The sequence below is a fragment of the Sus scrofa genome, chromosome 2 (assembly GCF_054392235.1).
Source record: "Sus scrofa isolate SSC_HxYL_T2T_F1_AM1 chromosome 2, Sscrofa_HxYL_maternal_Yorkshire_Landrace_v2.0, whole genome shotgun sequence".
In the NCBI taxonomy this organism is placed as follows: domain Eukaryota; kingdom Metazoa; phylum Chordata; class Mammalia; order Artiodactyla; family Suidae; genus Sus; species Sus scrofa.
Window position 1 is genome coordinate 79,555,905 of NC_139384.1, and position 14,127 is coordinate 79,570,031.

The window sequence follows — 14,127 nt, forward strand, 5'->3', positions numbered from 1 at the left end:
TGCATTCCCAGCCGGTGTAGTAAAAACCTTCCACAGGAATTATCAGTGCAGAGCAGAAGGGCAAATCCTGGGCCTTGGGAGGCTTTAGGCTGTGGGAAGGCTTGTTCCTGGTATGGCTTCTCCTGATTGGCTCCAGAGCTACCAGCAGCAGCTCTCATTGGATGTTAAGTTTCCTTCCCCCTTCCACTTTAGACTCTGCATTTTCCTCGAGGGTAGGAGTGGGATGAGAACTAATCCCCCTATTTCACCATTAGCTCTGGGGGTGAGAGCACAGATGGGTGGGGTCATATGTACTTTTGGGGGAACATGGATACACAGAACAAATACCATGTGGTGACTGTGGTAAGGAACAACCATATGGTGGTGTGTGTTGTGTGTGTGTGTGTGTGTGTGTCAGACTCGCTTCCTGGCAACGTCGGGATGGTCACTGGGCCTGGTGGGTACATGGGGGTGCCCAGATGCGGGGGTCAACTGTTAGTCTCTTGATCTCGCGTGGACACAGAATCTGGGCCTGTACTGGATGCCTGGCAAGGCCCTCATGGTTCCAGGGCCCCAGCCGCCGCGCAGAAAGCGGATTGAGGTGCTCTTTGGCAGCTCCTGCTCACACACGCAGCGTAGACACGTGCCCGCTGCACGCTGGGTAAATACAGACCCAGAGCAGAGCCGACCCTAATTTAGATGCCCGAGAACGCTGCGCGCACGCACACGTGTTCCCAACTCGCTGTCACTTTCATCCCCGCCCCTTCTGTCGCGTGCGGGGGCGGAGTCAGAGAGGGAATAGGGCGTGGCTGTAACCCTCAGCTCCCAGGGGTCAAAAGGGGAAGGATCTGTGAAAGAGGCATCCCCACCTCCTCCCCTATAACAGTCTCCTTCACAGCCTGAGCTTCTCAAATCTCTTCTAGCCCCCTAATCAATCCCCGCCCCAAGGAGCGCTAGTAGGAGGGGCTAAATACGGAGGCGGAGCTCGGAGTCTAGCTCATTATCATAGCATCTAAGCAAGGGGTGGGGTGGGGGTTTGAGAAGGGCAAACCTGCATCCCACCCACCTCCGCGTCGCCGCGGAGAATGACGCGGGAGCGCGCAGCCGCCCCCAGAAGGCTCCGGGCGATGGGGCTGGCCTTCACGTAGACCCCGGGGGTCGCTCGCTCCTGCTAGCACGCCTTCACCAAGGCCGGGAGCCTGGCTCACGCTCGCCCTCCCGCCCCCCTGCCGCCTCTGCTGCCGCCCCCACCTTGGAAACCAAGTTACCAACGTTAAACCAATCCCCGAGCGCAACTCAGCCTCCTCCACACCCCACCCGCCGCGCCGCGCCGTCCTCTAGCCCAGCTCAGCGCTCGCGCTCCCCTCGCCTCCTGCGCTTCCCCCGCGGCGGCGATGCCAGGGCCCTCGCCAGGGCTGCACCGGGCGCTGCTCGGCCTCTGGGCTGTCCTGGGCCTGGGGCTCCTCGGCCTCTCAGGTAAGAGCCGGTCCGGCTCAGGGTGGACAGGGCGGGGGCGGAGTTCCTCGACCTGCGAAGCGGCCACTAGCCTCTTCTCGCTCCGCCCTCGCCTCGCTCCCACGCTTCTGCCCCCACCTTGAGCCTCGGGCCTTCTCTATCCCTCTTCCCCTCAACACACGCTAGAGATCCAGCTTCCTGGCTCCTCGCTCGTCCCTACCTTCGAGATCCTGGGCGATCTTCTGCACCCAACCTCGAGCTCTGGAGACCCCATATCTCCCTGGTCCCCTCTGGGGTACTTCCTCACGCTCTGCTATGCACCATGGTCCACGGACTGGCATCTTACCCACTCATAATCCGTGAAGACCCCATCTCACCAACTGCCATGAGTCAGAGGCGCTGTTTCAGCTCACTCAGAGCCCTGGCAACCGAGTCCTTTAGCTGTTCCCGCGGTTCCTTCCACGAGCCCAGCCCCATGTCCTCTTTCTTTACTCTTCACCCGGGTTTGGAATCCTTCTTTATCCTTGACTCACCCTCATCTCTCTTTTGGCCCTGCTTCAACCAGAGTTTCCCCCTCTCCTGGCCGAGAACCCTGAGAACAAGTTGGTTTCCTTTCCCCAACCCGGGGTCCCCTCCTTCCAACATTGCTGTGTGCATTGAAGACCCCGTTTTTCCTCTCATCTCTACCCTCCCCCATGCTTCCTCATCGCTCCTTCAGCACCTTTGAGAGTAGGGCTCTTTGCTGCCGTGTACCAGAGGCACCCTCGAGGTTTGGACGGTGGGAGCGTGCTTGTAAACCTCAGGCCTGGGCAGGACTCGGGAATCCTGAGTTTTTTTTTCCTGATTGTGGCCTCTACTCATTCCTCGGGAATCCCTGACTTGGCATAGGGGCACTTAGATCTCAGGGAGGTGGCTCTCAGGCTGAGCTCGCGTTTCTCTGGGCAGCGGTAGCACAGGAGCCTTTCTGGGCGGACCTGCAGCCCCGCGTGGCGCTCGTGGAACGCGGGGGATCGCTGTGGCTGAATTGCAGCACCAACTGCCCACGACCAGAGCGCGGTGGCCTGGAGACCTCGCTTCGCAGGAATGGGACCCAGAGGGGTTTGCGCTGGCTGGCGCGGCAGCTGGTGGATATCCGCGAGCCGGAGACCCAGCCCGTCTGCTTCTTCCGCTGCGCGCGGCGCACTCTGCAGGCGCGTGGGCTCATTCGCACTTTTCGTGAGTTCTCAGCGGCCATGCTCTCTTACTCCACTACTTTCCCTCCCTTCCAGGCCCCGCCCCCTGGGTCACGGGGTTCCCTCCTTTGGCTCTCTTTCTGAGTCTGCACGCCCTCCCCCTCTTTGTCCCTGGGTTCCAAGCCACATTCCGAGGAGCCCTGGTGTTTCCAACAGCCACGGTTCCCCCCTTGCAGAACGGCCCGACCGTGTAGAGCTGGTGCCGCTGCCTGCCTGGCAGCCAGTGGGCGAGAACTTTACCCTGAGCTGTAGGGTCCCTGGTGCTGGGCCTCGTGGGAGTCTCACATTGACCCTGCTGCGGGGCGCCCAGGAGCTGATCCGCCGCAGCTTCGCCGGGGAGCCACCCCGAGCGCGGGGCGCGGTGCTCACAGCCACGGTACTAGCGCGGAGGGAGGACCATGGGGCCAATTTCTCGTGCCGCGCAGAGCTGGACCTTCGGCCACATGGTCTGGGGCTATTTGAAAACAGCTCAGCCACCAGAGAGCTCCGAACCTTCGGTGAGTGGATGTGAGGAGAAGGGGACCAAGAGGGGTCGGGCCGGTGTTTAAGAAGTTCGGAGGCAGAGAAATCTGAACTCTAATTCTTACTCCAACACCCACCAGCTGAAAGTTATTTTCCTCTCTGTGCCTTTAGGATAATACCATAAAATAGTGCATGTAAAGCACTTAGAACATACTGAACTTTCAACACATAAGTTCAAGCTCTGTTATTCTACTCCCAGCCCTGCCTCCGGACCCCCCGCTCCTCGCTGCCCCCCGACTCTTGGAAGTGGGCTCAGGAAGACTCGTGAGCTGCGCTATGGATGGGCTGTTTCCAGCCTCGGAGGCTGGGGTCTATCTGGCGCTGGGGGACCAGAGACTGAGTCCCGATATCACGCTCGAGGGGGACGCTTTCATGGCCACTGCCACAGCCACAGCTAGCGCAGAGCAGGAAGGCGCCAGGCAGCTGGTCTGCAACGTGACCCTGGGGGGCGAGAGCCGAGAGACTCGGGAGAACGTGACTGTCTACAGTAAGAGGGAGTGAAGTGGGACCTCCGCGGCTCGGGGGTGGAGCCAGAGGAACACGAAGGCGGGGCAAACAGTGGGTTGGGCCTTGGTATTGGAATGGGCGTGGCCCAGGAGCCCCGAAATCGCGGGGCCGATGAAAGACTGAGACTGAATGGTAGTTGGGGAAGCAGAGTCTGAGCTGCCCAAAGGGGAAGTTGGCATACCCGACGAGGATCCCTAGAAATGTGGCTTGACCACCTCAAGGGTGCGGGGCGAGAAGGGGGCGGAACCTAACAGCATGAGAGGCACAGTACTCACTGTTAGGCTGCAGTGGGGAAGGTACGGGTTGATAAGGGTCAGCCTTGAACCGTAGAAGGGGCGTGGTCAGTGGACTCCCGGCCAATGCCCCGCCCCCAGGCTTCCCGGAGCCCCTCCTGACCCTGAGCGAGCCCAACGCCCCCGAGGGGAAGACGGTGACAGTAACCTGTGCAGCCGGGGCCCGAGCCCTAGTCACACTAGACGGAATTCCAGCCGCAGTCCCGGGACAGCCCGCCCAGCTCCAGCTAAACGCCACTGAGAACGACGACAGGCGTAGCTTTTTGTGCGACGCCACCCTCGAAGTGAATGGGGAGACCCTAAGCAAGAACGAGAGCACAGAGCTGCGCGTCCTATGTGAGTTTACTTTAACCTCTCGGCTCCCCTACTCCTCTTGATCTCGAGGGGCCTGCCCGATCTCTGGCCGTTTGGAGGCATTGGAGGCTCTCCTCACGGTCCACATCTAGCCTCTCTGTATTCCATGCCTCTGCCCGCAGACGCTCCCCGACTGGACGATTCCGACTGTCCCAGAAGCTGGACTTGGCCGGAGGGACCAGAGCAAACACTGCGCTGCGAAGCCCGCGGAAACCCAGCTCCCTCGGTGCACTGCGCGCGGCCCGACGGCGGAGCGGTGCTGGCTCTAGGCCTGCTGGGTCCCATCACTCGAGCACTCGCTGGCACTTACCGCTGCACTGCTACCAATGTCCAAGGCCAGGCAGTCAAGGACGTGACTCTGACCGTGGAGTGTGAGTAGGGGTGCACGGGGCATTCCTCTGTCTGATTCTCAGGTCTAGAGTTGGCCAGACTGCAGAGAGGGTTGGAACGGGGTCTGAGGCATGACTGGGAAGAATTTTGGGAAAGGGTAAAGACTGGTGATTAGGATTTTGGGAAAATCTTGAAGAAGGATGGAGGGGGAAGTGGAAGGCTTGTCCACAAGGGTCTGGGGCGTGACATTTGGGCTGAGTCTTGGAAAAGTGGGTGCTCCAAACAGGTTAACAATTTTTCAGGACAAAGGCTGGGGGAATGTCCTGTAGGAATCATAAAAAAGCACACGAAGCCCCCAAACAGCATGCAACTTTAATGGTAGGAAACACCTTTGGTTTGGCATCCCTGTGCCAGGCATAGCCTGTTCAATGCTTCCTGGCCATCCTGGGACAGGAAAAAAGGGTCTAGGGACATTAGACCAGTCCCTAAACACCAAACTCTGGAACACTCCTCTCTCTAGACGCCCCAGCGCTGGACAGTGTGGGCTGCCCTGAACGTATTACCTGGCTGGAAGGAACAGAGGCCTCTCTGAGCTGTGTGGCCCATGGGGTCCCGCCACCCAACGTGAGCTGCGTGCGTTCTGGGGAGGCCGGGGTCGTCGAGGGCCTGCTGCATGTAGTCCGGGAGCACGCAGGCACCTACCGCTGCGAAGCCACTAATGCTCGAGGGTCTGCAGCCAAAAATGTGGCTGTCACAGTGGAATGTGAGTGGGGACATCATGGGGCAAGATGGGATGTGTCAGAATAACCCTGTGCTGACTTCCAGTCTCTCTGCTCCGCAGATGGCCCCAGTTTTGAAGAGCTGAGCTGCCCTAGCAATTGGACATGGGTAGAAGGATCCGGGCAACTGTTTTCCTGTGAGGTGGATGGGAAGCCAGAGCCAAGTGTGGTGTGCGTTGGCTCCGGAGGCACCAGTGAGGGGGTGCTGCTGCCGCTGGCACCCCCAGACCCCGGTGCCAGAGCCCCGCCAATCCCTAGGGAACTGGCACCCGGTACCTACATCTGCAACGCCACCAATCAGCACGGCTCCACCGTCAAGATGGTTTCCGTGAGCGCGGAGTGTGAGCGATGCCTCGGCGGGCGGGGGAGTAGGGGGCGGTCTGGGTTTCGGCCCCTCCCTGAACACCCTTCCCCCCCACCCCGGCTTTTTTGCAGCGCCACCGCAAATGGATGAATCTACTTGCCCAAGTCACCAGACTTGGCTGGAAGGCGCCGAGGCTGCTGCGCTGGCCTGCTCCGCCCGGGGTCGCCCCTCCCCACAGGTGCGCTGCTCCCGGGAGGGCACTCCCCGGACCCAGCGGTTGCATGTGTCCCGAGAGGATGCGGGCGTCTACCGCTGCTTGGCCACCAACACACATGGCACAGATGCCCGGATCGTCACCGTGGGCGTGGAATGTGAGTGAAGGCAACACCAGATAGAGGGCATTTGGTCTCCAGAACAGTGATTGGAAGAGGTGGGACTGCCCCAAAGAGTTCAAGGGCACCTCCTCCAGACCTATTTCCGGTGACAAGGAATCCTGGCCTTAACCTGAGGGTAATGAGAACCCTAGGGAACAAGAGCCCTGCCTGCCTCCCTCAAATTCTGGGTCTCAAGGGTACTGGCCTGGGTCCCTACCTTCTTCCATTCGGTGAAGCAGGGCTCAGGATTTTAGTGGACAAGAGTCCAGTTGTAGGGGGAGGGGCTTCTAATGGGAGGCTGAATCCTTGCCCACTCATCTCACTAGGGGCAGTCTCAGATTGTGGGGGACAAAAGGGGGCACTTGGTCAGCGGCTGGCCTCCTTCAACATTCTGTTCCCTGCAGACCGCCCGGTTGTGGCCGAGCTGGCTGCCTCGCCTCCCGGAGGCGTGCGGCCGGGCGGGAACTTCACGTTGACCTGCAGAGCGGAGGCTTGGCCCCCCGCCCAGATCAGCTGGCGCGCGCCCCCTGGGGCGCTCAACATCGGCCTGTCGAGCAACAACAGCACGCTGAGCGTGGCAGGAGCGGTGGGCAGCCACGGCGGCGAGTATGAGTGCGCAGCCACCAACGCGCATGGGCGCCACACGCGGCGCATCACCGTGCGCGTGGCGGGTAAGTGGCAGCTGAGGGGCGGGGAGCGGGGCAAGGGGTCTTAAGGGGACCGTGATCTGCGTCTTGGGGCTCTTGACCCCGACCCTGCCTCCTTTTCAGTCGCCACAGGTGAGACGGAAGTGAGCCAGAGTAGAAGTTAAGCGTGCCCGTACGGGTGGGGCTTGATGGTTGGTTGGAGGTGGGAAGTGGAGGGAGAGTAAGCTGGCTGGAGCCCAAGGGAAGAGAACCTCCGGGGCTGTGACTGCTAAGAGGAGGGACTTCATTCTGCATTGGACTTCATTCCAATTCACTCTCTACTGTGTCACTGTGGAGAAGGATTGGAGAGAGACTAAGCGCAGAGGATGGGGGCGGGGGGACCCCAACAAGATCCCCAGTCCCACTTCGTGTGTCTCTGTGGCTGGGGTCTTTGGGGAGTGGAGGAATGACCTGGTCACCCCTCCCATCCTTTTGAAGGTGCGGAGAGTTGACTGACTTGTGGGTATCCCTGGAGCTAGAGGGTTATAGCTCCCTGTGATAGGGTGGCACGTAAAATGGGTCTGGAGTCTTTCCTTTCCTTCAAGGCTGAGTTCCCTGGGGCTCCCTGACCGAGTGAGGACTGACCTCATGCTTGCGGGGAAGGGAAAGAAGTGGCCCGGGCTTGGCGTGTAGACGGGAGGGAGGAAGAGCCCCCGAGCTCGTCCATCCTCTTTGAGCATCTATACCCCGCAGGTCCGTGGCTGTGGGTCGCTGTGGGCGGTGCCGCTGGGGGCGCGGCGCTGCTGGCCGCGGGGGCCGGCCTGGCTTTCTACGTGCAGTCCACTGCCTGCAAGAAGGGCGAGTATAATGTGCAGGAGGCCGAGAGCTCGGGCGAGGCGGTGTGTCTCAACGGCGCGGGCGCCGGCGCTGGCGCGGATACGGGCGCAGAAGGTGGAACAGAGGCTGCTGACACAGCGGAGGCGCCGGCAGGGGGCGAGGTCTTCGCCATCCAGCTGACGTCAGCGTGAGCCCGTTCCCCTCTCCCCGCCGGCCGGGGGGCGCCCCCCAGACGCACACGGGATCTGATTTATTCTATTTATTTATCCATTTATTTATTTATTTATTCATTCATTCAATTCCAGGGAGGCCACCCTCATTTTCTATCCCCTCCCCCAATAAAGTTTTTATAAAGGACTCCATTTGCTTCAGTCTGCAATGTGGAAGCAACCCAGAGTTCGAACCCCAAACTTGCAAGTTATTTATTCAAAAAAGCTTTTTGCTTTTTGAGGGCTCACTATGTCTCAGGCACAGTTCAAGCCACCCTTTCCTTTTCCCGATGTGACCCTTGAGCTGTGTTTCCTGCTCTCACCAGACCCTTGAGTTGGGGTGGGGACCTCGCTCCTTCCTCCCTCTTGGCAGCAGCTTATCTCTTCCGCTCAGCTATGCCTTTGAATCTGGCTAATATTTAGGGGTGGGAGCTAGGTGCTTCCCCCAAGGCTGGTTCCAGGCAGAGCTGAGGCTGCCTTCCCTGATTGGGAGGAGGCCCTTTCCCAGGAGTCTGGGCATTGCCCCGGCCCTGAGGCCTTGCAAAGATGTGTAAGCCAAGCTGTAGCAGCTATGAATGTCAGCCCCTGGGATGTCCCTCCCATTACAGGATCTGCCCCTGCCCCACCCTCAATGCCCCTTCCTTCCGTGCCCATCCACCATGCCTCCCTTCACCCCCGTACCCCCCCTTTCGACTTGGCCCATCATGATTCAGAAGAGACACCCCACACACACACACTGCACACCACTTCATCTTTCGCAGCCCTTACGGCAGAAGGAGAGAACAGCTGGGCCTCCCCCACTCCCAGGCTCCTCCTCCCTCAAAAGCAGGAACACAGAACTGCCAGAAGGAAGCAGGCCTGGACCACCTAGCTTTTTTTTTTTTTTTCTTTTTTGGTCCGCACTTGTGGCATACAGAAGTCCCCAGGCTAGGGGTCAAATCGGAGCTGCAGCTGCCGGCCGACACCACAGCCACAGCAACACCAGATCCCAGGTGTGTCTGCCACCTACACCACAGCTCACGGCAACACTGGATCTTTAACCTACTGAGCGAGGTCAGGGATCAAACCCATGTCCTCATGGATACTACTTGGGTTCGTAACTGCTGAGCCACAGCAGGAACTCCTGGAGAGCTCCAGCTTTATGGGCTGCCCCAGGCAAATACTTTGAGAGCAAAGGAGAGAGCAAAAAACAGGCACTAGAGGCCAAGCCAGAGCTGGTGTCAGGTACGGAAGGCATGAGCATGGAGTGCAGCCCCCCCGCGCCCCGTCACCTCTTTCCAGGCCCATCCACATCCTCTAGGTTCCTTGATCCCCCCCAGGGCCAGGGATCGAACCTGTGTCCTCATGGATGCTAGTCAGTTTCGCTAAGCCACAATGGACCTCCTATTAGAGACTTATTGAATATTTACTTACTGTCACTCTAAAATATTGGCTTTGCTAGAGCAGGAATCTTTGTTCTGGTCACAGTTCAGTGTCCCCACTGGGGCCTAATACACAATAGTTGCTCAACAAAAGCTGAATAAGTGGATAAAAACAGCCGGGGGTTTGCAGACACCCAGTCTGAGTGTCTATCCCCAAAGTTTCTCCATTCTAAACCCTGGAGGGGGGTTATCATGGTCAAGGACACAGAGGTGGTGACTTTGGACCTCTGAAGTCATGATCCAGTAGAGGAGATGAATGTGAATTTTAACAACCTTGCACCAGCGGAAAACTGGAAATTCTTTTTTTTTTCTTTTTTGTCTTTTTGGGCCACACTGGTGGCATATGGAGGTTCCCAGGCTAGGGGCCGAATCAGAGCTGTAGCCACCAGCCTATGCCAGAGCCACAGCAATGCAGGATCTGAGCCACATCTTCGACCTACACCACAGCTTCATGGTAACACCAGGTCCTTAACCCTGAGTGAGGCCAGGGATCGAACCTGCGTCCTCATGATAGGTTCTTTTTTCTTTTGCTTTTTAGAGCTGAACCCACAGCACATGGAAGTTCCCAGACTAGGGGTCGAAATCTGAACTACAGCTGCCGGCCTATACCACAGCCACAGCAACAGGAACAGCAACACGTGATCTGAGCCACATTTGTGACCTACACCACAGCTCACAGCAACGCCGGTCCCAGAACCACTGAGCAAGGCCAGGGATTGAACCCGCATCCTCATGGATACTAGTCAGGTTTGTTTCCTCTGAGCCACAATAGGAACTGCCTGGTAGGTTCTATGAGGGAGACAAACAAGGCGCTGAACTAGTGCCTGAGGGGTAGGAGTCAGGTGGGAGTGGGGTGTTCCTTTTAGCCTGGGTGGGCAAGGAAGGCGTCTCTGAAGACATGGTGTTGGCTTGTCAGTTCCAACAAGTGATGACAATGCAGCAGCTGTGAGAAACATGGGGAGGGTGTTCTGAGGCGAGAAAGGGCGGGAGGGACCCCATGCGTCAGGGATCTAAGGGCTGAGGAACCTGGGCTCAGGCCTTCCCAACAGGCTCACTCAGGAGACACAAAGGGGGTCTCACAGGGGCTTGCCTTCCCAGGGCATGTGGCAAAGCAGGCCTCACCCCTCCCCCAGCAAGGACCACCCCTCCCCTCCCCTCCATCCCCCAGGGAGTACTGGGGGCCTGTGTGTCTCAGCAACAGAGGCAAAGCTCAGGGTCTCCCATGTGGTTTTTTGGCTTCAGGGTGGGGACTCATGTGGTGTTGGAGAGTCCTTGAAAGCGGGGACAGGGACACAACAGGGCTGGAGTGTGAAAGGACACAAGGAGGTGACATACTGCGGGCAGGGCTGGAGCTCCCAGAGGACAGAGCCACTTGTGTGTATGTCGCTGTGTGCCAATGTGGGCCATCTACGTGTGTTTCATGTGTGTCTGTACTGTGCCTGTGTATGGGTTCCGTGTCTATCAACTCATGTCTATCGGGGGATGTGTGTCTGTCAACGTGTGTGCATCTTTCTGTCTTGTGAGTGGTCTGTGTCTGTGTGTCTCACGAGTGTCAGCACGTATGTGTCTGCTGATGTCTCATGTGTGTGTACTGATACATCTGTCAGTGTGTGTATCCGGGCACATGTGTCTGTCTCATGTGTGTCTATCTTTCTGAATGTGTGGTCTAACTGCCTGTGGTGGCAGTTGTCCTGTATGGGGTGTTGTAACAAATGTGGCTAATTCCCTGTGGGGGGTGGCAGTACCTGTATCTATGACTGTGTGTGTCCCTCAGAGCCCTAATGAGGAGACACCTCGCCCACATCCCTGGGCAGGGGAGAGGCAGGTGAGGGCGCGCAAGGTGGGATCTGAAGTCACAGCGCCCCTTCTCTGAATAGTTCTACTCTTTATTGTCACTGCTATTAACAATATCAGTGTCACAGCAGAGGGCATTTCTTGAGGGTGGGGGATGCTCAGCCAAGCCTGATGGAAGCAGGGGCTGGGAAGGGGGGCCAGTGACCCCCTGAGCCAGGACTTTGCACTTGGGGGTCTCTGAATGCGGAAGGGGCAGAGAGGAGGCAGGCTGGACCCCTCAGGACTCAGGCTCTTTCCCCTAGGAAGGTGTCTGCCCGTTCTCCCCCTGGAGAAACTGAGGCAGGAGAGGCTTGGCTGGGTGAGGAAGGGCTTACCCTTCCTGAGTTGGGACTGGGTGGGGGCCCAGGGACACCCCGCATCTGCCACATAGCCTCTTGGGCTGGACATTTTTCCTGGGCACCAGCCAGCAGCTAGAGCACCGAGTGCCATATTTCTTGTACCTGGGGTGGGGGGGGGGCAAGAAAGCAACACTCAGCATGCAGCAGGGGCTCGGAGATGCCACCAAGGAGGCAGGGGTTTTCTCTTTCTTCCCAATAGACCACGCTGGCTAAGCACAGACCCAGGTGAGAACCCCCACCCCCAAACCCTCCCCCATTTTGAGGACCTGATGCCACAGGCATTGCAGAGAGGGGTCCCATCTTCGGCATCTCTCCAGAGCGGGGTCCTCTGGGTCCTACAGGAAGCACAGCGTCGGGGCCCTGAAAGGGCAGAGGCCAAAGAGCAGGGGTCAGAGAGCAAGAGTCCAAGCTAGAGGCCTGCACTGGGTGGGCCATTTGTGGGGGGGCGTCTCTGTGAAGGCCCCACCCAGCTCTGGGCCAGCCCCAGGGTGTTGCCAGCTCTGAGACAGTGGGAAAGCCAGGAAAGGAGACAGATGGCAGAGCTCTCAGCAGAGGAGGAAGCTGGGGGTGGGGGTGACTCAGCTTGAGTGGAGTGGGGGTTGCTGTGAGTCCTCCTGGATGACTCTAAATAGGGAAGCAGTATGCGGAGAAGGATGAGGAAAGGAAATTGATTCCCACCCCCCCAGTATTTATAGCTCTCACGTTTCTAGGACTCACCCAGGGCTTCGCTGCCTCCCGGGTTGGCCTCTGGGCCTCGGGCGGGGCCTGTCATGGGACCCTGAGAGCGGCTGCTGCAGGCTAGGCTGGGGAATAGACAGGTTGTTAGCACTGGAGGGTCTGTATCCTGTCCCAGACAGCCCCCCAGTGAGGGTTTACTATCAAGGTATCAGGTGCCCCATCCCCACACCCAGGGAGGCATCTGATGTCTGAAAGGCCTGGCCTTGCCTCTCATCAGTCACCAAATACATAATGAGGGAGTTCCCGTCATGGCGCAGAGGAAACACGTCTGACTAGGAACCATGAGGTTGTGGGTACAATCCCTGGCCTCACTCAATGGGTTGAGGATCCAGCATTGCCGTGAGCTGTGGGGTAGATCGCAGAAGCGGCTTGGATCTGGCATTGCTGTGGCTGTGGTATAGGCTGGCAGCTAAAACTCTGGTTAGACCCCTAACCTGGGAACCTCCATATGCTGTGGGTGTGGCCCTAAAAAGACAAACAAACAAAAAAACCAAAAACATAATCTGAACTATACAAGAGGTAGTAAGCCAGGGGCCAGCCTGCCAGGTTGAAAGCTCAGTTCTTTCAGGTCCTTGCTGTGTGCCCATGGACAAGTGATCTCATTCTCTGTGCCTCAGTTTCTGCATCTGAAAAATGAGCTTCACAAGGCTCCAGGGAGCCCAGATACATTTGGAGCTACCCATTACCTCTATTGTTTGTTTGTTTTTTGGGCCGCAGGCCACACTACCCCCCCACCCTCGTGCTAGGGATTAGATGGAGCTGTAGTTGCGACCTAAATTGTAGCTGCAGCAACACCTGATCCTTAACCCACTGTGCCAGGCAGGGGATCGAGCCTGCATCCCAGTGCTCCTTTGTGCCACAGCGGGAATTCCCCCCCCCAGGTCTGACAAACGGTAGCTACTATCTACCATCGTTACTGGAAAAACTAACAGAAGCAGGAGCCCTGGGTATGGTCAGGACATCTCATTAGGAAGAGACTCGGGCTCAGACCTGGATGTGACTGGCACATAGCAGCAGGGACAGGGATAGGCACTGGCCCGAGGTCTGGCTCAGAGATGGGGCCACCTGTAATACAGGCTGGGCTGGGAGTCTGGGAGCTGAGCCTAGGAGCACCTGCCCCCAGGCCTCTGCACTGTTATCATTATTATTTGCATAAAGGGTGCTTTTGCCAAAGTTAGCCCCTACCTGTAGCTGGGTATGATCTGTAGGCTGCAATCCGGCTTTATTTGAAACTTCAGGGTCACCCCCTCAAACAGGGGGTCCACTTTCTCGGCGCCCCGCTGGGGATTCGGCTGCTTTCTGGGCTTTCTCTGTGGCTGGGCGGAAGAGGCTGGGGGAGCCTCTGGGGGCCCTGGGCTGTGGCTCAGCATGTTCTTGGCATCCTTGGCCAGAGGTAAGGGTCCCGGAGTCCTCAGGGCCTTTGGCTCCCAGCAGGGCCCCTGGGCCTGGGTGTCCCAGGCGGGGGGCTGGGCCAGACCCTCTGCTGTCTCTTGGAGGAAGTGCAGGGCAGTGACAGAGTCCTGGTGTGCAGACCAGAAGGACCTGGGGGCAAGGGGCAGTGTGGTCACCCCTTTCCCTGGGCCACAGAGAAGAGCCTACATGGGTCTCAGAGAAGTGAGGCGAGGAAAACGGCATAACCTCTGACCCCCATACGACCCCAACTATCCCTGAAGATCAGGCCCCCTTCCTTGTTAATACCAGTAACTAACGTTTTGACCCCTGGATAACCCCGGGACTCAGAGATCATGACCCTCTGACCACTGAGCCAGGCTCAGGGGAGGGCTACTCCTTAACGCACCTGCCACTGGGTCTGAAGCATCCTGGGGTCCTTGGTGCGTTCTGGGCAGGGGTTCCTGGGGGAGGCTCGGGGTGCAAACAGGGCGGTGCCTGCAGCTCTCGGAGCATAAAATCCGGGGTTGGCTCGGCCTCCATCTCGCTCAGCCCAGCTCAGCCCAGCCCCCGTTCCCAAGTCTCT

The 14,127-nt window shown here is 58.4% G+C and overlaps 2 protein-coding genes across 7 annotated transcripts; one reads left to right on the forward strand and one right to left on the reverse strand.

The window, feature by feature from the left end:
• Positions 1-978: 978 nt before the first annotated feature.
• On the forward strand, positions 979-7,949 carry ICAM5 (intercellular adhesion molecule 5). Of its 5 annotated transcripts, XR_014837578.1 has the most exons (12): positions 979-1,455; positions 2,380-2,649; positions 2,843-3,163; positions 3,388-3,675; positions 4,070-4,324; positions 4,465-4,713; positions 4,975-5,050; positions 5,193-5,435; positions 5,514-5,792; positions 5,887-6,126; positions 6,534-6,800; positions 7,509-7,949. XR_014837578.1 is itself a non-coding variant. In XM_003123220.5 (11 exons), the coding sequence occupies exons 1-11, from the start codon at positions 1,374-1,376 to the stop codon at positions 7,781-7,783; spliced, it is 2,769 nt and encodes a 922-aa protein (XP_003123268.1). In that variant the 5' UTR covers positions 979-1,373; the 3' UTR covers positions 7,784-7,949. The 5 variants fall into 5 exon arrangements, 3 of the variants coding, with proteins under 3 accessions (XP_003123268.1, XP_005654913.1, XP_013842884.1); XR_014837577.1 differs by lacking the exon at positions 4,975-5,050 and having other exon boundaries at positions 5,514-5,779; XM_003123220.5 differs by lacking the exon at positions 4,975-5,050.
• A 3,143-nt stretch (positions 7,950-11,092) lies between these two features.
• On the reverse strand, positions 11,093-14,119 carry ZGLP1 (zinc finger GATA like protein 1). 2 transcript variants are annotated; one of them, XM_021083786.2, is made up of 5 exons: positions 13,951-14,119; positions 13,338-13,694; positions 12,132-12,217; positions 11,681-11,774; positions 11,093-11,516 (listed from the first exon to the last, which is right to left on the reverse strand). In XM_021083786.2, exons 1-5 carry the CDS (start codon positions 14,082-14,084, stop codon positions 11,387-11,389), a joined length of 801 nt encoding a protein of 266 aa, XP_020939445.1. In that variant the 5' UTR covers positions 14,085-14,119; the 3' UTR covers positions 11,093-11,386. The 2 variants fall into 2 exon arrangements, with proteins under 2 accessions (XP_020939445.1, XP_084869094.1); XM_085012968.1 differs by lacking the exon at positions 13,338-13,694 and having other exon boundaries at positions 11,258-11,516.
• Between the last annotated feature and the right edge of the window lie 8 nt (positions 14,120-14,127).